This window comes from Electrophorus electricus, chromosome 8 (assembly GCF_041902795.1).
Source record: "Electrophorus electricus isolate QZ-2024a chromosome 8, ASM4190279v1, whole genome shotgun sequence".
Lineage (NCBI taxonomy): Eukaryota > Metazoa > Chordata > Actinopteri > Gymnotiformes > Gymnotidae > Electrophorus > Electrophorus electricus.
In genome coordinates this window covers 9767501-9789815 of record NC_137504.1, presented here as the reverse complement: position 1 = coordinate 9789815, position 22315 = coordinate 9767501, and the positions used below count along the sequence as shown (strand labels likewise).

Sequence of the window (22315 nt, the reverse complement as noted above, 5' to 3'; positions counted from 1 at the left end):
CGTTGACTATTCTGTTTCTATGACTGCTGCCTCTCTATAACTTTTCTGTTTCTTTGACTCCTGCCTCTCTATGACTGTTCTGTTTCTATGACTGCTGTCTAACTATGACTCCTGCCTCTTTATGACTGTTCTGTTTCTATGACTGCTGTCTAACTATGACTGCTGCCTCACGTTGACTATTCTATTTCTATGACTGCTTCCTCTCTATGACTTTTCTGTTTCTTTGACTCCTGCCTCTCTATGACTGTTCTGTTTCTTTGACTCCTGCCTCTCTATGACTGTTCTGTTTCTTTGACTCCTGCCTCTCTATGACTGTTCTGTTTCTATGACTGCTGTCTATGACTGCTGCCTCTCTATGACTGTTCTGTTTCTTTGACTCCTGCCTCTCTATGACTGTTCTGTTTCTATGACTCCTGCCTCTCTATGACTGGTCTGTTTCTATGACTCCTGCATCTCTATGACTGTTCTGTTTTTATGACTGCTGTCTAACTATAACTGCTGCCTCACTCTGACTGTTCTGTTTCTATGACTGCTGCCTCTCTATGACTGTTCTGTTTCTATGACTCTTGCCTCTCTATGACTGTTCTGTTTCTATGACTGCTGCCTCTCTATAACTGTTCTGTTTCTTTGACTCCTATCTCTCTATGACTGTTCTGTTTCTATGACTGCTGTTTAACTATGACTGCTGCCTCTCTATGACTATTCTGTTTTGATGACTGCTGCCTCTTTATGCCTATTCTGTTTCGATGACTGCTTCCTCTCTATGACTTTTCTGTTTCTTTGACTCCTGCCTCTCTATGACTGTTCTGTTTCTTTGACTCCTGCCTCTCTATGACTGTTCTGTTTCTTTGACTCCTGCCTCTCTATGACTGTTCTGTTTCTTTGACTCCTGCCTCTCTATGACTGTTCTGTTTCTTTGACTCCTGCCTCTCTATGACTGTTCTGTTTCTATGACTGCTGTCTCACTTTGACTGTTCTGTTTCTATGACTCCTGCCTCTCTATGACTGGTCTGTTTCTATGACTCCTGCATCTCTATGACTGTTCTGTTTTTATGACTGCTGTCTAACTATGACTGCTGCCTCACTCTGACTGTTCTGTTTCTATGACTGCTGCCTCTCTATGACTGTTCTGTTTCTTTGACTCCTGCCTCTCTATGACTGTTCTGTTTCTATGACTCCTGCCTCTCTATGACTGGTCTGTTTCTATGACTCCTGCATCTCTATGACTGTTCTGTTTTTATGACTGCTGTCTAACTATAACTGCTGCCTCACTCTGACTGTTCTGTTTCTATGACTGCTGCCTCTCTATGACTGTTCTGTTTCTATGACTCTTGCCTCTCTATGACTGTTCTGTTTCTATGACTGCTGCCTCTCTATAACTGTTCTGTTTCTTTGACTCCTATCTCTCTATGACTGTTCTGTTTCTATGACTGCTGTTTAACTATGACTGCTGCCTCTCTATGACTATTCTGTTTTGATGACTGCTGCCTCTTTATGCCTATTCTGTTTCGATGACTGCTTCCTCTCTATGACTTTTCTGTTTCTTTGACTCCTGCCTCTCTATGACTGTTCTGTTTCTTTGACTCCTGCCTCTCTATGACTGTTCTGTTTCTTTGACTGCTGCCTCTCTATGACTATTCTGTTTCTTTGACTCCTGTCTCTCTATGACTGTTCTGTTTCTATGACTGCTGTCTAACTATGACTGCTGCCTCACGTTGACTATTCTGTTTCTATGACTGCTGCCTCTCTATAACTTTTCTGTTTCTTTGACTCCTGCCTCTCTATGACTGTTCTGTTTCTATGACTGCTGTCTAACTATGACTCCTGCCTCTTTATGACTGTTCTGTTTCTATGACTGCTGTCTAACTATGACTGCTGCCTCACGTTGACTATTCTATTTCTATGACTGCTTCCTCTCTATGACTTTTCTGTTTCTTTGACTCCTGCCTCTCTATGACTGTTCTGTTTCTTTGACTCCTGCCTCTCTATGACTGTTCTGTTTCTTTGACTCCTGCCTCTCTATGACTGTTCTGTTTCTATGACTGCTGTCTATGACTGCTGCCTCTCTATGACTGTTCTGTTTCTTTGACTCCTGCCTCTCTATGACTGTTCTGTTTCTATGACTCCTGCCTCTCTATGACTGGTCTGTTTCTATGACTCCTGCATCTCTATGACTGTTCTGTTTTTATGACTGCTGTCTAACTATAACTGCTGCCTCACTCTGACTGTTCTGTTTCTATGACTGCTGCCTCTCTATGACTGTTCTGTTTCTATGACTCTTGCCTCTCTATGACTGTTCTGTTTCTATGACTGCTGCCTCTCTATAACTGTTCTGTTTCTTTGACTCCTATCTCTCTATGACTGTTCTGTTTCTATGACTGCTGTTTAACTATGACTGCTGCCTCTCTATGACTATTCTGTTTTGATGACTGCTGCCTCTTTATGCCTATTCTGTTTCGATGACTGCTTCCTCTCTATGACTTTTCTGTTTCTTTGACTCCTGCCTCTCTATGACTGTTCTGTTTCTTTGACTCCTGCCTCTCTATGACTGTTCTGTTTCTTTGACTCCTGCCTCTCTATGACTGTTCTGTTTCTTTGACTCCTGCCTCTCTATGACTGTTCTGTTTCTTTGACTCCTGCCTCTCTATGACTGTTCTGTTTCTATGACTGCTGTCTCACTTTGACTGTTCTGTTTCTATGACTCCTGCCTCTCTATGACTGGTCTGTTTCTATGACTCCTGCATCTCTATGACTGTTCTGTTTTTATGACTGCTGTCTAACTATGACTGCTGCCTCACTCTGACTGTTCTGTTTCTATGACTGCTGCCTAATTATGACTGTTCTGTTTCTATGACTCTTGCCTCTCTATGACTGTTCTGACTGCTGCCTCTCTATGACTGTTCTGTTTCTTTGACTCCTATCTCTCTATGACTGTTCTGTTTCTATGACTGCTGTTTAACTATGACTGCTGCCTTACTTTGACTGTTCTGTTTCTATGACTGCTGCCTGTCTATGACTGTTCTGTTTCTATGACTGCTGTCTCTCTATGACTGTTCTGTTTCTATGACTGCTGTCTAACTATGACTGCTGCCTTACTTTGACTGTTCTGTTTCTATGACTGCCGCCTCTCTAGGACCGTTCTGTTTCTATGACTCCTGCCTCTCTAGGACTGTTCTGTTTCTATGACTAATGCCTCTCTAGGACTGTTCTGTTTCTATGACTCCTGCCTCACTATGACTGTTCTGTTTCTATGACTGCCGCCTCTCTATGACTGTTCTGTTTCTATGACTGCCGCCTCTCTATGACTGTTCTGTTTCTATGACTGCCGCCTCTCTATGACTGTTCTGTTTCTATCACTGCTGTCTAACTATGACTGCTGCCTCTCTATGACTATTCTGTTTTGATGACTGCTGCCTCTTTATGCCTATTCTGTTTCGATGACTGCTTCCTCTCTATGACTTTTCTGTTTTTTTGACTCCTGCCTCTCTATGACTGTTCTGTTTCTTTGACTCCTGCCTCTCTATGACTGTTCTGTTTCTTTGACTCCTGCCTCTCTATGACTGTTCTGTTTCTATGACTGCTGTCTCACTTTGACTGTTCTGTTTCTATGACTGCCGCCTCTCTATGACTGTTCTGTTTCTATGACTGCCGCCTCTCTATGACTGTTCTGTTTCTATCACTGCTGTCTAACTATGACTGCTGCCTCTCTATGACTATTCTGTTTTGATGACTGCTGCCTCTTTATGCCTATTCTGTTTCGATGACTGCTTCCTCTCTATGACTTTTCTGTTTTTTTGACTCCTGCCTCTCTATGACTGTTCTGTTTCTTTGACTCCTGCCTCTCTATGACTGTTCTGTTTCTTTGACTCCTGCCTCTCTATGACTGTTCTGTTTCTATGACTGCTGTCTCACTTTGACTGTTCTGTTTCTATGACTCCTGCCTCTCTATGACTGGTCTGTTTCTATGACTCCTGCATCTCTATGACTGGTCTGTTTTTATGACTGCTGTCTAACTATGACTGCTGCCTCACTCTGACTGTTCTGTTTCTATGACTGCTGCCTCTCAATGACTGTTCTGTTTCTATGACTCTTGCCTCTCTATGACTGTTCTGTTTCTATGACTGCTGCCTCTCTATGACTGTTCTGTTTCTTTGACTCCTATCTCTCTATGACTGTTCTGTTTCTATGACTGCTGTTTAACTATGACTGCTGCCTTACTTTGACTGTTCTGTTTCTATGACTGCTGCCTGTCTATGACTGTTCTGTTTCTATGACTGCTGCCTCTCTATGACTGTTCTGTTTCTATGACTGCTGTCTCTCTATGACTGTTCTGTTTCTATGACTGCTGTCTAACTATGACTGCTGCCTTACTTTGACTGTTCTGTTTCTATGACTGCCGCCTCTCTAGGACCGTTCTGTTTCTATGACTCCTGCCTCTCTAGGACTGTTCTGTTTCTATGACTAATGCCTCTCTAGGACTGTTCTGTTTCTATGACTCCTGCCTCACTATGACTGTTCTGTTTCTATGACTGCCGCCTCTCTATGACTGTTCTGTTTCTATGACTGCCGCCTCTCTATGACTGTTCTGTTTCTATGACTGCTGTCTAACTATGACTGCTGCCTCTCTATGACTATTCTGTTTTGATGACTGCTGCCTCTTTATGCCTATTCTGTTTCGATGACTGCTGCCTCTCTATGACTGTTCTGTTTCGATGACTGCTGCCTCTCTATCACTGTTCTGTTTCTATGACTGCCGCCTCTCTATGCCTATTCTGTTTCTATGACTGCCGCCTCTCTATGACTGTTCTGTTTCTATGACTGCTGTCTAACTATGACTGCTGCCTCTCTATGACTGTTCTGTTTTGATGACTGCTGCCTCTCTATGACTGTTCTGTTTTGATGACCGCTGCCTCTCTATGACTGTTCTGTTTTGATGACTGCTGCCTCTCTATGCCTATTCTGTTTCGATGACTGCTGCCTCTCTATGACTGCTGCCACCAGAGCCACGCCCTTTCGCACTGCACTCACGCACATACAGCAGAGACAACCCACACACGCTGCATCCTAATGTGAGCAGCCCTGAAGAAACGCACACATTGTTTACGTACCATATGCAAATGTGGATGTGCATAATATGAGACTCATCAGCAAGATATACTCATCAAGCGAACTAACCGCACACTGGCTGGCAAACAAAGGCCTCAACCTCCTCAGCAAGCTGCGGCGGTGCGAGAGAGGCCGGATACCGAGATCCAAATAAAAATGACCTCCACGAGGCTTGCATAACAGATTCACGGAGCGGGTGAAATTGTGCAGCTGCTAACATTTGCAGCGCTATTACTCTGAGTTTCCTTGCTGAGCCCAGGAAGCAGAAGGCCGAGTTCACAATGCGCAGGTCATTTTAGTGTGTAAATGAATTTGTCTTCCTTTGATTAACGCAGCTCAACAAATAAATAATAAAAAGCACCGCAAGTGGATAGATAATGAGAAAATAAGCCCTCCAAGCAAAGACAAGAAATGAAAAATGAGACACATCAAATTAACTCGCGTGTTCTTTTATATATATATATATATAAGATTCTAGGTGAGAAATTGCAGTGTACTGCAGTAAAGGATGTAGAAACTGCAGTGAAGTACAGAAGGTTTCCCGAGAAACAGGACATTTTAACTCCTTCATCAGATGGGTCCTGTTTCTCTGGAAACCTTCTGTACTTCACTACAAATGTTAAATCTCTCTCTTTCATAAATAACACATTTTATAAATAAAACACATTGTTGCTACATCCCATGCATTCTAAACCCTGCAGTTAAAATGGCTTTAGTGTGAGCATGCCAAAGAAAAAAATAACCCAAACCACATCATTTTAGTAGCCTCCACCCTGCAAGGTACTCTCATAACTTCAAACTGTATAAGTTTCTTCTGAACTGCAAGAGAGGGAGAATCTATTAGAAAAGTTAGCACCAGCTCATACGATGTGTTTCGCATCCTTGGAACTTGATTTATCCACTATGTTGTTACTGAGTGAAAATGGCAACAGCCTGGTGGAGGGCTCTTGGGAGAGAGAGAGAGTGTGTGTGTGTGTGTGTGTGTGTGTGTGTGTGTGTGTGCGTGCGCACACGCGTTGTTTTGGGGCATGATCAGACATTTTAGGTTAACTCTCGTATGCGCGCCACGCAAGGTCCAGGGATTCATGACCGCGTGGACATGGAGCAGCGTGCAAGTCCGGATCAGCTGGGACTGCTCCTCCATGTTGCACTCTGATGCTAATTGGCCCAAGGACGGGTAAAGTCAACCTGGATACGCCAGCCGAGGAGTGAGTCATGGCGTCCTCCAGCGGCCTGTAGGGCTCCGGCCCCTACCACGTCCCCATTCTGGCTCTTGCTCTGCTGCCAGACCCCTGGCAGCACTGCGGGACCAGGCTGTCGGGGCGACGTCCAGCCCGGGCCCCTGGCAGCACTGCGGGTCCAGGCTGTCGGGGCGACGTCCAGCCCGGGCCCCTGGCAGCACTGCGGGTCCAGGCTGTCGGGGCGACGTCCAGCCCGGGCCCCTGGCAGCACTGCGGGTCCAGGCTGTCGGGGCGACGTCCAGCCCGGGCCCCTGGCAGCACTGCGGGACCAGGCTGTCGGGGCGACGTCCAGCCTGGGCCCCTGGCAGCACTGCGGCGACGGCCATCTTGGCTGGGAGTTAATGAAGGGAAAGGCGACAGCTCACTACATCAGGCTAATCCCAGCGCTCACAGGTCACCCGAAGGTCGATAAAGGCCACGGCAGACATATTTGTCAGGGATAATAACTCCCATTGCAAATGTATTCAAGGGCTCTTTTACAAATCCTTCATCAAAGGACTTTTTTTTTTTGCAAAGTCAGCACCCTTACAAGCTAAAAGTCCCCTCTGTGTTGGAACTGCCTTGTTTACACATGCATTGGCTGACAGGGAAATCACCACTTAAATTATTTCTTAAAAACAAGACCATAGTTGTTTCTGACAAAGATGTCATAGCATTGATTTGAAGGGAAAAAGGGAAGAATTCGTCTGACCACACACCTCCGAACTAGCGCACATCCACCGAAGCAGTTTCTGAATTCAGGAAGCAGGCTTTGTGGGTGGAAAGGTGCAGTGCTTGGTCTAATCTGACATCCACATAATTCTGTGAGTTTGGACTGTGTGACAGGGCCAGCTCAGAGGCAAAGAATCCCTGAACCTCACCCACTAAAAATGTGCCGCAGCACTGCCGGATGTTTCATATTAAAATGATCCAAATTCATGTCTGCCAACCGCTGACTATTAATCAGGTTGTGTTGTGCTGTCTCAGAATAAAAAAGAAGGGTGAAAAAAAACTAGCACAGGTAAATGTTTATTTGGCAACTCAAACAAGGTTTTTACTGCTATTCCTCCCAGTAGCACACACACACACAGCATTGCCAAGACGCCAGTCTCACTGGAGGCAATGAAGGCAGTGGTAAAGTCCTTGGCTGACGGCATTTGAAGACAGTCTCCAGTTGTAATTATTCACCGTGTATTATGAGGATAAAGGCAGCGGCAGGCAGACCTCGATGCTTTGTGGGTGAACGTCATTCATTGGGCTGTGGACGTGCCTCCATCGTGCTTGCTGTCAGGACTGAAGGGCAGGACTGCGCAGCTCTGTGTAATGTGGCAGAGAACGCCACAAGCCCTCTCCTGCTGCCCTCAAAATTCAGAAGTTGGACTTAATGTACTGTACACACCAGTGTACTGAGTCAGATGTCACTCTATGATATTTTTGGTCAAAAGCAGTCTCCCGTTTGACTTTCCTCTTTGAGCGGGTTCGACACGCTGAAGTCAGTCCTTTCGGGAATCAGAGTTTCCAGCTGGCTAATTTTTAGCAAGGCCGACAATAGCACTACAACAGCGCGAACACTAGAACACGTGCGGCCGTTCTTTGCTCGCTCTGCTTGTGCTCAATCGTTCCAGCAAGCCCGCCCTTTCAAAGGAAGGCCCAGGCATATCACTAATTCAAAGGCTCACATCGCGCACGCAAAATATTCAGAAGATCCGAAGTTTGGTGTCTGGATGCTGAGACACCATGACGAAATCTCCCCTCGCAATTAACAGACAGATCCGGTCTGGGTCTTCCGTCAGCAAGCGTCTCTGACGGAGCAGGCAGGCTGTAGGCACGCGGGTGAACACATAGGAGAGGGAGGAGCCCCCATGGAGTGAACCAGGAGCAGAGAGGAGCAGAGAGGGAGCGGCGGGCCAGCTGCCGCAGGGCGAAGCTTCGTCTCAAGGCCGTCCTAGTTCTGTCACTCTCCACTCCTTCACGAGACGGGGAGTGAGAGACATCCAGCGCGGAGCAAGCCCGAAAGGCCAACCCCCACAGACTGCTCCTGCGCTGCCTAACAGCGGAGGGGATGGTTCAGTTAGCCATTTTTTATTCGGGGCATCTCCTGACCTCTCCCTGGCGATGTATCACAGAGCAACAGTTTTCACTCCTCCAATTATTCCACCTCTCCGTGACCGTGGACAGACAGTGACCTTTCCATCCATGCCTGCTATTATTTTGTTATTCTCATTAAAATAACCGTCACTGGTACTTAACATCTGTGAGGCCTGCCAGACAATCACAAGGGGGTCTCTTCTTTGATTCACGGGTTAGCAGAGCGAGGAGCAGCCGGCCTGTCAGGCTGGGGCGACGGGGTGGGGGCAATGGGTGGTCCTGCTGCTACACTCAGCCAACCACGACCAGGGCGGTGGAGGAGGCGCGACATGGCTAGAGAAGTGACGCATACAGAAGGAGGGGGGGAAATGTGTGAGAGAGAGAGAGAGAGAGAGACTGAGAGAGAGAGAGGGAGAGAGAGAGAGAAAAAAAAAACACCGGTGGCAGTTGGGTTGCTGGGAAACAAGTCCTTGCGGGCAGAGAGTCTGCCTGGTGAAGCGGGTTGGTTTATTATTTTAAGGTAAGCGCTCTTGGATGATGCTTAGTTTATTCACAGAGTCCCGATTCTTTCTGACTAACAACTCGTGTTGCTGGAAACGAAAAGCAGACGTTCCATCTGAGCCTTATGAAATATAATTTCATGTGCCACAGCAAAAAGTGGGGAAATAATGAACTCCAAAACTTGCATAAGCTTCCAAATATAGTGGAAGCTAGACAATACAAAGTGCACAATACAAACTGCTTTACTTTCTGACTTTGATGGAACACGATCCACGTTCCCTGGGAATTATGCCTCAGTCTGTGGGTTTAATGCAATTTTCATGTTACGACTGGATCTAGCTATCACTACCAGAATTCCATATGACATGATATTGCACTTGTGGTATATATATCACCTTGCTCAGTGAAATATCTATATCCATCTAACTGAATACTAATCACAAGGTTATTCTTCTCATCTCCTTCCACGTCTCACCCTCTGTGTCCAGTGAGGATCAAAGTCTCATTAAGTGATCACCAAGGGAACTGAGGTATTGTCAAGGACGAAAATACACATATACAAACAAAGGGAGGGACGAGTCAAGCTCACTCGTCCTCTGTGGCCTGCTGACTTTAACAAAACATCATAATGAAGGCCTCTTGGCTTTCAAGGTCAGTCCAGACATTTTTTTAAGTTTTTCTTCTCAAATAAAGAGCGATCCCTGATACCGGAACACTACCAGGACGTACTGTATTAGGACAGCATTAGCACCAGTACTCTAACAGAAGGAAACGCAAATACCCACTAATAGTTCTGTTGATAGTAATCAATGTTGGTGCTGACCACTTCAGGAAAGGGTGTCTGGTATACAAGCTAAAAGAGAGCAACATAGACCACAGGAATCAAAAACCAACAGAAATGAAAATATTTGTGGAGCTGGTAGCATCAGGAAGGCTCTTTTGTCAAATGTAATTTATGTAATGCTGACCACCAAGTCAGGCAGAATGATTAGATCTGCTGGTAGAGTGCAGGATAAGCACAGAACTGGAAAAGAATGTGAAATTCAGGAGGAATGTGAAATCTAGGAGGAATGTGAAATCCAGGACTGTGAAATCCAGAAGGACTGCGCGACAGCAGCTACAGAAGCAGGGGGACCAGGGTCCAGGGCTGCAGAGTATCAAAGAGGATTTGAAAGTGCAGCATGTGTTTAGTGCAGTGGCCAGGGACAGAGCAGAGGCAGGAGGTCTGCTTGGAGAGCCATTCAAACAAGAGGAACGAGGACAGATTCGGACCTCTGCTCTACACACACACACACACACACACACACACACACACACACACACACACACACACACACACACACACACACACACAGTCACAGTGAGCAGCCAGCTGTGTCCTTTGCACAGAGGAGCCCACTGGGAGTTAGTTACCAGAACCTCCAGTGGGGTAACCTTGGGGTAAAATATCATGATATACACAGGCCATTACAACACAAGCTGTTGGCACGTTCGGAATAACAAAGTGTGGGTATTTTCATTCCAGTTGTGATCGCTCCAAAATTCTCCAGTTGCGTGCTGCATCATTTGCGACGTTCCGCCACACTTTGATCAGAGTGACGAACCGGAGTTCCCGGGCCTTCCAGAACACTGCGAACGCCTTTAAAACCGCACAGTCACTAGTCCCGCCTGTCCTTATTGCGCCGTTGCTTGGTTTGAACTTCCTAGCGATCGGTCTCACTTACCTCACTTACCGCTCCGCCATTAGGGCCAATTCCCATAGTGTTCTGGAAATAAAACAAACTCAACCACACAAAACAGCATATCATGACACGGCTCGCAGCCAGTCTGTGGATGTCCATGTGTAGGTATCAGTGTAGAACAATCCTGTAACATTCATGGCTGTTAGCGAGGGTGTTAAAAAAAAAATCGTGTTTATGAAGATTGTAAGCTTGCCTCAGCAGAGGCCCAGGCTGAGGGAGGTTACACTTTCATAGAAAGTATTGCGTGGTAATAATATTCCCACATAATTCTTGCTAATTGCCTTCATGCTCAGTATAGAGAATCTGAGGGAGGATGTGGGTTCCATCTTTGCTTGTATTCATCTGTTCTGTCAATGCGACCCTCATTCAGACTCTGTGCTGAGATCCCTCACTATAAGAGGAATCAGTGATGTGTTGAATGTCGCACATTCACCAAACAGAATTTGAGATAATGACATTCCCAAATAATCTAAGATAATTATAGAGGTCAAACTATAATTATCCCTCCATATGTTTGCGTTACTGAAAAAACCTCCCTCTGCGAGAAAACAAAAACAAGTGAAAACTGTGTGGCATCCACGAAAGTAGAGGGCGGATTTATGTGGGTGGGGGTGTGTAGGTGTATGGGAGTGTGTGTGGGGGTGGGGGATTCTGCCTGCCATTTACACACTGTTTCAAGTAGCAAATGTCTCATGCTGTGTTGGCGCTGGTCCAGGTCACTGTTGGCCCCAGCGTTTCTTTCTTATTATATGAAATGATCGCGCTTTTCTTTTTTGCTTTTTTTAAAGATATTTCTTTATAAACATCTGTGCCCCACTGCAAATGCTATAATGAGAGCAGTAACACAGGTGTTGTGGTAATGTGCTGAGAATTCCTTTCATTTGATTTATACCAACTGAAAGAAAGAACAACATTTCGACACTTTTCTCAAGTTCAAAATGAATCTGTTTAATACTCTGCAGTATCAGTAAACTTTCTCGAAACTTTTAACTCATTTCCATTGCTGATTTTTTTTGGGGTTTTATTTTTTTCTAATAATGGATAAATCCTCAAGGGTGAAAGAACAGCAAGGCAGTATCCATTACCTGAATGCTCACTTCACCCAGCCAATTTCCACCATGTTATCCTAATCAGTAAGACACCAGCAGGCTGTTAAAATGGTTTGAGCTGTGCCCACATAGCTCTTTCTATCTAGTTTGTTAGCTACATTTGCTAAGGCTATCTAGCCACCAAAAAAAAAGGCTTTTTATATAACATACCATTTGCCCAGACAAAATGGATTTTACCCTATGCAGTGGCATTTATGCAGTTCAAATTTTTAAAGTTGCTTTATAATCCTCCACTTATCTGTGTTGTCGGGAATAGATAAATAACTATAAATAACTCCGTTTTATCCAGGTTAAGCTGGTTTTCCTTTCATCAAAGCTAGAGGGGTCAAATAATAAATGGTAAATTCCAAAAGCCCTTCCTGGGTGTAGCTCCTAAGAGGAACCAGCTGTGGTCTGACATAAAGGCACTGGCATCAGTGTTCCAGTCTGTCATACTGCTGCACTTACAGGCAGCAGGACATTTTTTTATGGCCAACAGCTGATACTCATATTGCAATGTCCATGGGATTTCATGTAAGAAAACTGAAGCTTTTGGCAATCAACCATATTTAAAAACGAATACAGTATTTTAAGCATATGTGCAACAAACAAACGAAGGAAACACCATATTGTCGTCTTCTATAGAAGAGATGGTATTATATACATGATTCAAGTTAGCTAGCAAGTCTACAAGCTGTCACTGAAAAGCGGTACAACGCCATGGATTTCGGCAGCGGCCACCTTGGGCCAACTGTGTTTCTTATTTCTTCACTCTCTATCTGTATAGGTAATTGATTTACTCATTCAAATTCGGAGGCAAGTGGGGTGGCTAATGATCTAGAACCTTCCTGCAGGTTTCACCTCCAGCCAACCTTATTCCGCTAATCATGAACTTCAGGAGGCCATAAACAGATGGACCTGGTGTGCAAAATTAAAGTTTGGAACTAAACTCTACATGGTGGGGTCTCTGGTCTGAAACTCATTATAAGTCAGTCTGGGCTTCATAACCAAACCAAAAGGCAGAACAGTGCTTTATCGCCATTTGTTACTTTGGTGTGCAGAAATAAAGGCGGCCATGACAAGGTAGGTGTAACGGTATTTTCTGGACCCTTTTAGCGTTTGCGCTCCTGCCTCATCGCATCTGCTCTTAGTGCAAACGCAAGCGCAGCGCTGTATTTTCCTCACTTCAAGCAGGCACACAAAGACGCGTCCAGTTTCTCACAAGACGATTTTGACCACATCGCTCCACAAACATATATCTCCCAATTTCTGATTTCATATATATTTTTTTAATTATGTTAGTCAGACAGCTGGCGTGTCATTACGCATGGAAAATTATATAATTGCATATAAAATTATATAATTCTTCACATGATTATGTAAATAATCATATATTATTCATATATATTATTTTCATCATAGTGAACAACAACAATAATAATATTTCGAGTGCCGTATATTTTGTTGTGGAGACTGTACTTTGACAAGTATGTCTCTTTCCTTATCCGTGAATTTTTGTTTGCGCTTCCGTTCTTGCCCGCTTGCTGCCATAACAAAATTGTCTAACGCTCGGATATTTTAAAATAAATGAGTGGAAGCCATCTGATTGGATATTGTGGCTGCGAGCCTGATCACACCTGCTGATCATGTATTCTGCCGAACCTAACCTCTGTTTGGAACCGCTCCGCTCAGCGCTGGGTTAGAGCGTCTGCGTCGGTCACGATAAGCGCGAACAACATTTCTGCCGACCCCACACATGCCTATCCCACGGTCCTCCACTTTCTGCGCTTGCGAGCTCAGAGAAGAAACCATGCAATTGGTATGCTTAGAACACATTTTAGGCCGATAATAGAAGCAAAACTCCGAAAGGGTTTTGATACTACAAAATATCGTGTTGAAAAGTGAAAAGCAGCAGTGAGCTGTTTCACCAAATCCTCTTCATTTTAAAGACCACCTTCAACCATATGCAAATGTATACACCCTCAGCACTAAGCATTCTCTCTATAATTCTTATCTTAGTCAACAAATAGTGGGATAATTTCACTCTATTGCTTGACCATTCATCCGACTTACCTGCATTCACCTTACACAGGACAACGGCTGCAGACTCGCCTGTTTGATATGCACGGCCACGTCTACATGAGGCGCATAGTCGGACAAATCAATTATCTTTAAATGATCATCTTAAGCCCAGGTAAGCAGACTCGTACTCGTGGTAGCTACGGGCCAGCAGCACTGTGTGATATAATAATAAGCATCTATGGGGCTGGCGGGCAATTATGTTGTGAGGAGTGTTACCATTAAGTAGCTGTTTGCACTTTAGAGAAATAAACAGAATGACTGTAAAACAAATGGCAAGGCAAGTTCTATGAGTCCAAGAGAAGGGTCTCCTTTTTGGTGGTGTAAGGAAGCTACACACAATAAATCCCTTAACCAGATTATAACAGCATTAACAGGTCAGTTAACTTCGTCCTGATGGTCATCTAGTAAGCAGCACGCACGCACACACACACCTGTAATGATGTGCAGAGTAATTTAGAAAAGCAAAGGCATCTTATGCTGTTTATCTTTGCTCGACTAACTAGACCTGTGTCCAGTTTTGTTGTCAAATATAAGGGCAGGTGAAGACCTCCAAGTTAAGTCCACCATATAAATAAAGTCATTTCATGTTCATTTGAAAAGTAGTATTAACTTTTAATTACATGTATACGGCATGTTGGATATGAAATGCACATAGAACTAACTAAATCTCGGTGGCTAATTACTATGGGATAGCATGCAACCACACAGCAGACCTTTGAATTATACGGTTAGTGGGAGGCTAATACCTCGCCATTTAAGATCACACTAATTAGGTTGTTTTGCCTTTCAACCATTTAAGGGGCTTGAAGTACATACTGCGGTGCTCCAACTTACAGCAAATATACGCACGGCCAATTAGAAGTGTCTCTGAAGAGGGCGTTTTGATGTGTAGCTAATTGAAAGAGGTAAACAAGCACTCTTTCTGGACCTGTCCGCAGGGGAAATAAAGAGGTACTCACGGTCACTGCAGAGAGGCCCACTGTAGGTGGTCATGGTACAGTCGCAGGTGAAGCCCTCCCACTGCTGGAGACACACGCCCTGGTTGGAGCAGGAGTCCTCCGTGCAGGTGGTGCCAGGTCCGGCTGGAGGGGGAGCGAACCATGCATGGGTTGCATGCGGCAGGTAACGGTCGCAGCAGTCTGAGCCAACAGCACAACTGAGAAGCCCCGACTCTCAGCGGTGAGTCGGGAAGCGGGGCACATCAGATGAAAACTCACCATCGCATCCTCTCTCCACCTGGCCCACCTTGTGCAGGGCATCGGCGATCAGGTCTGGCAGCCTGCCGTTCAGGTCTAAGGAGGCCAGGCAGCCCTGGTAGCCGTCCCGAGACGCTATCAGTTTAGGCAGGCTGTTGTACATGTTCTTCCCCACACCGCCAATGTACAGCTCTCCTGAGGAACCAAAGAAGGCGTTTGGAAACGTGAGACTGATAAGCTTGCTGTGAATGAACGGAGCAGTTCATCACCTTAAACATATTGCGGTTTAAATGTTTTATTTGCTCAGTAAAGTGTTGCATGGTGAGATAATCTTTTTCTTTCTTACTAATGATTTAAAATCGTTTGGTCAGTTCATTTGATCCTTATTCCCTAGGGATGACGGAGAGCACAAATGTACTTTTGATGTGCGGGGGGGGGGGGGGGGGGGGTTTGCTTCTCAAATCAGCTTATAATTACATTACCAACAAAGCTGTCCTTCAGCCCCGAGACAATATTCAGAGCAAACGGCAAAAGCACATAGACCAACAAATTGGAAGACAAGGAGCCCATAGCCTCCTGTGGTTCTGCTTGCCTGAATTTCAACAACTGCAGACCCCGACAAGCTGTGAGATAACTAAAGGGGAACACACATACTAACATGCAGAAACACTCACATGCATACATGCACGCATGCCCACACACACACACACACACACACCTGCAGGGCTATGCGTGACTAACCCAGAGTCAACAGCCGTGGTTCTCTGCTGTTACATCATCCGTGTGCAGTATGAGCTGCATGCTGCTGACTGCTCTATTCTTTCTACACATACCTACACACATGTGCTCATTAAGCTTTTAGCAATTACATTACATGGATATGGGCAAAGATGTAGAGAGAGAGACCCTCCAATCCTCTTGCAGAGGTAAGTGTGCTTAAAGGGCATTATTTGTGAGTGAACTCTCTATCCAATTTCACTGAGGTTTGGCAGTAAGACAGGCAATTATGCTCTATAACTGACAAGCAGAAATACATATGGCCATTTGCAGCCCACAGTGCAGATGCCTGTTTTGCCTGGCTGTTTGCTGAAGCATGCTCTTTCCCTCTCAAACCGACTAAGGCCAATTAAACCATCGGTGAAAGCACTCTTCATAATCCCCTCAACCGTATTTAATTTGATCCAACTCTGGAGAAGTTGCGATATGTGATTATGACCTTTCTCTGTCATTACTGACCTCTCGACATACTAACTGCACATAATTTGCCTTCGGCGCTTCTGTAAGAACAACAGCACCTATTTGTTAGGGAGGTCAGGGCTCTCCTAAGGCCACCCCATTACAGACACTTCCAGAATCAAGGAGGAGTGTAACACGAGGAACGTGGCAGACGTCGCTGGCCTGGGATTCGAAATCATGGAATCCTGTGAAATTTCATCATCTCTTGTGCGTTATAAGTTGCACGTAAGTGCACGCAAGAGAGCCGTCGAAGGTATCTCATTCAGAGGGCCCTCCTCTGTGGCAAAAGTCTGTAGGTCGAAACCTGCCTAGCAACCAGCCCCCAGGAACCATCTGTGCAGTCGTCTTGCTCAGAAGACGAGCAGAAGAGGCGGCAGAGGCCGTGGCGAACGGCGTACGGCACGGACCCGCGCAGCTCGCTGTGACACAAAGACTAGCGAGGAGACTTCAGTCACACGCATCCAATACATCCAATTATACAGCCAATAGTTTTTTTAATCGCTCATCCAAAGGATGAGTGGGCTGGGCATATGCACGGAGGGCCTTTTGGCTCAGGGAGGGAGGAAAATCAATTGCGTTCAGAATGAAGGAACTGCAGAGAAATTGTAAAAAAAAAAAAGACATCTCCAGCCAAGCACCAGTGATGAGCAGCGACAGAGCCCTGTGCCTGCTGGGAAAGGAACACCTTCCACTGTGGTCCATGAGCACGAGGCCTGCACATGCCATTGCAGTAAGTATTACCCTGCTGCTCCCCATGGCACCGTCGTCCCCTGTGTTCCCACGGCCAGGAACAGCCTCCTGCAAACACCTGTAGTAATGTTTTACACAACTAAAGGCGAATCCGACTGTATTGAATTGGATTCGTTACTCTTCATTTTGAAAAAAAAACAGAACAAAACTTTTCTATTGGCTAATCTCCGCATTATAAAAAAATGTCATGCCTTTAACTGCTGTTATGTGTTTATTATGGTAATAGCTCATCTCTGTACATACATGTGTAAAAGTGTAACATTACTATGTTGTTTTTAGCAGTGTCTTACCCCTATTACTTGGGTAAATTACCCTATTACCCCCTTATTCTGTTTTTTGAATGGGAATTCATTTAGAATATAAACATTTATCAAGGACAGTAATAGTTTTCCTTTAAAAATACTTACGATAGAGGTCATGTAAGCTCAAAACTAGAAAGGTGACCAAAAACACATTAGGAGATGTGTTCATATCATCTATGTACGTGTGTTTGCATGTATGTGTACTCATGACTCACAGAACAGACAGGTTCAGTCTTTACAAACCCACCCAACATTCTGCGTTGTGACAGATTTTGCCACCTAATGGCAAACTGTTGGAGAGCTATCACCACACTTCACAACAACGCCACACTGACATTTCCTAACTTGTTGCAGAGAGAAACCAGAGGTAACAATTAGAGCACATCCCAAGACGATGAAACACACGACCCGAAACAGCTGTAGGCGTTACAAGAGAAGCCAAGTCTTCAGGCTAGACCGCAGAGGGCAGACATGTTGGTTAGAAGCTCGATATTAGCGTTACGTAACACGTGTCTCCTCATGCCGATAAAAAGAACGGGTCAGCTCCGACTTGCCACTGACAGCTCAGACACAGCACCCCTCAGCGATCCAGCCCCCGCCATCTGAGCATGCTCATTTCACACTTCAGAGAGGAGGGACAGAGCCTCAGGATTCCCACACTTCCTTCTGTTCTCGTCTGCGTAATTGCTTGAGCAATTACAACCGGCACATTGTGCAAGGCTGTTCTTTTGATGTTTAAAGAACTTGTTCTAAAGAAACCAAATGAAAGGACCCTTGGAGGCAGCTGTAGTGACAGCAGGAAACACTGCTGTGCAGGCTTTTCTGACACACACTTTCTCACACGTGCGGATTGAGAGGCAGAATGACTTGACTCGTGCAGAAAGATTCAGTGGTTCAAATGAGTTGGTTTTGTAGTTGACAAACATTGGCTTAAAAAAAAAAGCACTTTAAATATTGGATATAATTGTCCTCTGTCCTCTTCATCCTGGAGAGTTGTCATTATATCCCACTTAGCGACATGGTTCGGGAAAAAAAAAGAAGCTCTGTAATGGTTCAATGGTCCGCAGGAATCACTTCCTGCTCTTCTGGATCATTTCCCATTAGCGGAGCTACAAAGGCGCGTGCAGTGGTTTAGTAAATACCGAAACTCAAAGCAGCTGGTTAGACAGCTGATAGAATCATTTTTCTTGGACCATCAAAAAAAGCGAAAGCAAATGCACTGCCTAACGTATTATGAGGGGGACTGGTGAGAAGGCTATTTCCAAGATGAATTGGCTGTTTCCATATATTTCCATTAGGCTGAGCCTCGCTGACACTCTTCTAAGAGGAAGAACCACCATCAGAGGAATCCATCTGTGACGCTGGGTAAGTAGAAATATTCATGTTGAAAAATTGCCTAAAGAAAGCCTTCTCCAAACACTCATTCATAATTACTTTCCAGGGCAATTATTTCTGAAACATCTATTTCTCTTGAAATTAAAAAGTCCCGTTTTCAGATTTTTTACTGTAAATGAATCACTCATGAACAGTCAGCATTAAACTGCCCTCCCAAGGTCAGTGACTCAGATTTCTTTTTGTTTGTTTGGATGTGTTAGCGCGGAGATTTTGCTGAACACGTGTGCAAACCTTTGAATCATCTGATAGAGTTTAGAGATTATAGCCAAAAGTAACTGAGAGTGGCTGATTATAAATGTTTTGATAACTTCCCAATTACCATTCTTTCCCATTAGTTGTGACTTAAAACTGAAACAAGTAGGGCATTTTATTTTAGCATACATAATGAGGTTAAGCATATGCACACAGCAGGCATGCATCCTCTGTTATAATACTGGTGGCACAATACTCAGGTAGCAAAGCGGACATGGAAGCATATTGAAAAGCCAGGATTCGGTTTAGTTCCGAATCATTACTCATAAATAACCAAGATTGAATCAAGCGCGTTCCGCATCCTTATGGAAAGTAACTGTTTCCCCTGAAGGCATTGCTGTTTGTTGTTCTAACTACGGACAGGAAAGCAGCCCTGCTATGTTGGGGTGAATTACTGCAAGGGAGAATTTTTATTTTTCTTTTCTTTTAAAGCGATGCACCTGGTGAGCTGACAGCTTCATAAATAGCTTCAAGGAACAGCTGCTTATTACAGTTTTCATGGAGTCAGAATTAAACGCAAGAAATATGCGAAGCTAGAAATGTATGAGATCGTTTTAATAGCATTTTCCCAGCTGTCCAACCAAGGTCAAATGGCTTTTCCCAAGGGCCAAAAGATGCGCTGTCCGCCTGAGGTCAGCTCATTAATCTGTTCTAAACTGAGGGCGTTTAAGCATACGCTACCTTTTAGGTCCAGGTTGCGAGCTCCATTGGAGTGCTGCGTGACGGTGCGCGAGTCGATCTTGAGCATGTGCACGTTGCTGTCATCGCGGGACACCACTACGTTGTGCCACTGGTTGTCGTTGAGCGGCTTGTCGGAGTTGCCCTTCATTAGCGATGGCCCATTGCCCAAGTCAAAGACGTAATGGATGTACCTGCAATACATCAGATCCCACTGCAATCAGAAGGGCCAGCCAAAACATGCGGCACTTTTACGACGGCAACGCTGGCTCTTTGCTTGCAAATCGATATCTGTAATAAGCCATAAACTACTGGCACTGGCAAAGATCGTTCCCCGTCAAGCAGTTTAAACCTGGGCTGTGCAAAGCGTCTTTCTGGGCTTCAGTCGCTGGATGACTCCCTCCCCCCCCATGAACGTGCCAGCATGCCAGCTGTTAAACATTATAACGTCATAGTTATACCATGCATCCATGTGGTTACATGAAGCCTTTTGTTGTTGTTGTTGTTGTTGTTTGTTTGTTTGTTTGCTTGCTTGTTTATTTTGGCATCAAACACATTTACACCAAACATTTTTATGCGTCTCATTTAGCTAACTGTTCCATGACCTGCTTAGCAGGCATGTCAGGTGACTTTCCCTTTACATATCTCATCTTGTTTGACAGCAAGTTATTATAAATAGCCATTAATATCGCACTGTTTCCTAGACAGGCTCAAGCTATAGCAACAGAGACATTATAGAAAGAAGAGGGGGAGAGAGAGAGAGAGAGAGAGAGAGGGGGAGAGAGAGGGAGGAGAGAGAGAGAGAGAGAGAGAGAGAGAGAGAGAGAGAGAGAGAGAGAGAGAGAGAGAGAGAGAGAGAGAGAGGGGGGAGAGAGAGGGAGAGGGGGAGAGAGAGAGAGAGAGAGAGAGAGAGAGAGAGAGAGAGAGAGAGAGGGAGAGAGAGGGAGGAGAGAGAGAGAGAGAGGGGGAGAGAGGGAGGGAGAGAGAGAGAGAGAGAGAGAGAGAGAGAGAGAGAGGGGAGAGAGAGAGAGAGAGAGAGAGAGAGGGAGAGAGAGAGAGAGAGAGAGAGAGAGAGGGAGAGAGAGAGAGAGAGAGAGAGAGAGAGAGAGAGAGAGAGAGAGGGCAGTGGTCTCTCATTACAGTGGCCTCATTCAGCATGTAGTTGCAGGCTGCAGTAAGAGGCAAGGCCACCTGCTGTCTAATTGCTTACTGAATGACTAGCTTTCTGGACGCCGGAGCTCGGTAAGTTAAACATCTGAGCTTCCTTTGCCTTTTACAATATTAATTTTCCCTCCACTGAATAAAATGGATTCTAGAATAAAAGAAGTTTTTTGTTGTTGTTGTTTTTTTTTTGTCTTTATGTGCCATTATTTGCCACGAGCAAAATGGATGGAATTGTCCCCGAACTATTTACCAGGGCAGCAGAAAGAATAGCTGGGAGTGTGTTTGCATTAATCCTGCCATGCGGCACAACGCTGTGTGGGTTGCAAATGAAAAGAGAATGTGAAAGGCCACTCATTTTATAAGATTAATTAAACTCTTTTTAAATTTTTTTTTATCAATGGTCATTCAGTACATTCAAGGCTCTAACCTAATTATGCACAATGTACTGAAAAGGAACATGAATATTTAGAACAGTGTATCTCAATCAGATTTAAATCTACGCTGATATCAAACAGACATCACTATTAGCCTGAAACTGCTCATTGGTTTAAAACACATATAACACATATAACACAAGACTGACTTCTTTCCAATTCTACCACCTGAATCTGTCATGATGTTTATAATGTGGATCATCAAATCTTTTTCATATGCATTTTAGTATAGATTCACTTATTTGGTTTCCACTGCACCCCTTCCAGCTAAGACAGGAGAATGACTTTGATCTGGCAGATCTCAGACTGAGTCACTGATGGGAGTTACCAGGAAGTGCTAATTGAAAGCAGCCAGCTGTCTGTAAGTGAGAAGAAAGAAGAAGAACAGGTACGGAGTCCAGCACTGCGTTTCTCTAGAGTGGAGAACATCCAGCCTACCCCAGGAAATAAGGTGAGTGTCGGCACACAGATGTCGACACTCTGCTCCCGGCGCAGGACTAGGCGTTCTCGGACATCAAACACGCTTTGGTCTAGAGGCACAGAGTTAAATCATCTCCGTCTCCCCGCACCGCGCATGGGGGTCTCGGGCCCATGCTGTTGTTGCCGCTGAACTCACCCTTTGACCAGCTCCACCACGATGAAGTCGCTGCCGTCCCCGGAGTTGAAGAGCAGGAGGCCGTCGGGGCTGGTGGTCTTGAACTGGAAGAAGAGGTGCATGGAGGCGTAGGCCTGCAGGGTGGAGAGCGCCACGTAGCCGGCCCGGCTGTGGAAGCTCACCGGGTCGGCCACGATGCGGCGCAGGCCGAAGCGGGCGTTCAGCTCGCAGTAGGAGATGTCACCGTTCCTGCACTGGTCCAGGTAGTGTACGCCGTTGAACGCCAGGTCCTGCAGGTGCCCGATGAAATTGGAGGGCATGACGGAGATGAAACGCCGCTCCGTCATGATGCCCGTCTCGATGTGGTGGAACTCCAGCTGCGTGTGCGCTCCGCTCATCTGGCCTGGAGCAGGAGCAAGTAAGTGGGCTCAATTAATCTGGCCTGAGTGTGCCAAGTGGGCGATATGCAGCTGAAGCAAATGTTTT

The 22315-nt window shown here is 45.2% G+C and overlaps 1 protein-coding gene across 9 annotated transcripts in view; it reads right to left on the bottom strand.

Moving 5' to 3' along the window:
* nrxn2a (neurexin 2a) overlaps positions 1–22315 on the bottom strand; it is a 213227-nt gene that overhangs the window by 96794 nt on the left and 94118 nt on the right. For all 9 annotated transcript variants that reach the window (XM_081718682.1, XM_081718681.1, XM_081718680.1 and 6 more), the window contains 4 exons: positions 21851–22232; positions 19640–19830; positions 15045–15218; positions 14787–14909 (listed from right to left, as the gene is read on the bottom strand). In XM_081718682.1, the coding sequence (XP_081574808.1) occupies positions 14787–14909; positions 15045–15218; positions 19640–19830; positions 21851–22232 (870 nt within the window). The remainder of the gene's footprint in view (positions 1–14786; positions 14910–15044; positions 15219–19639; positions 19831–21850; positions 22233–22315) is intronic.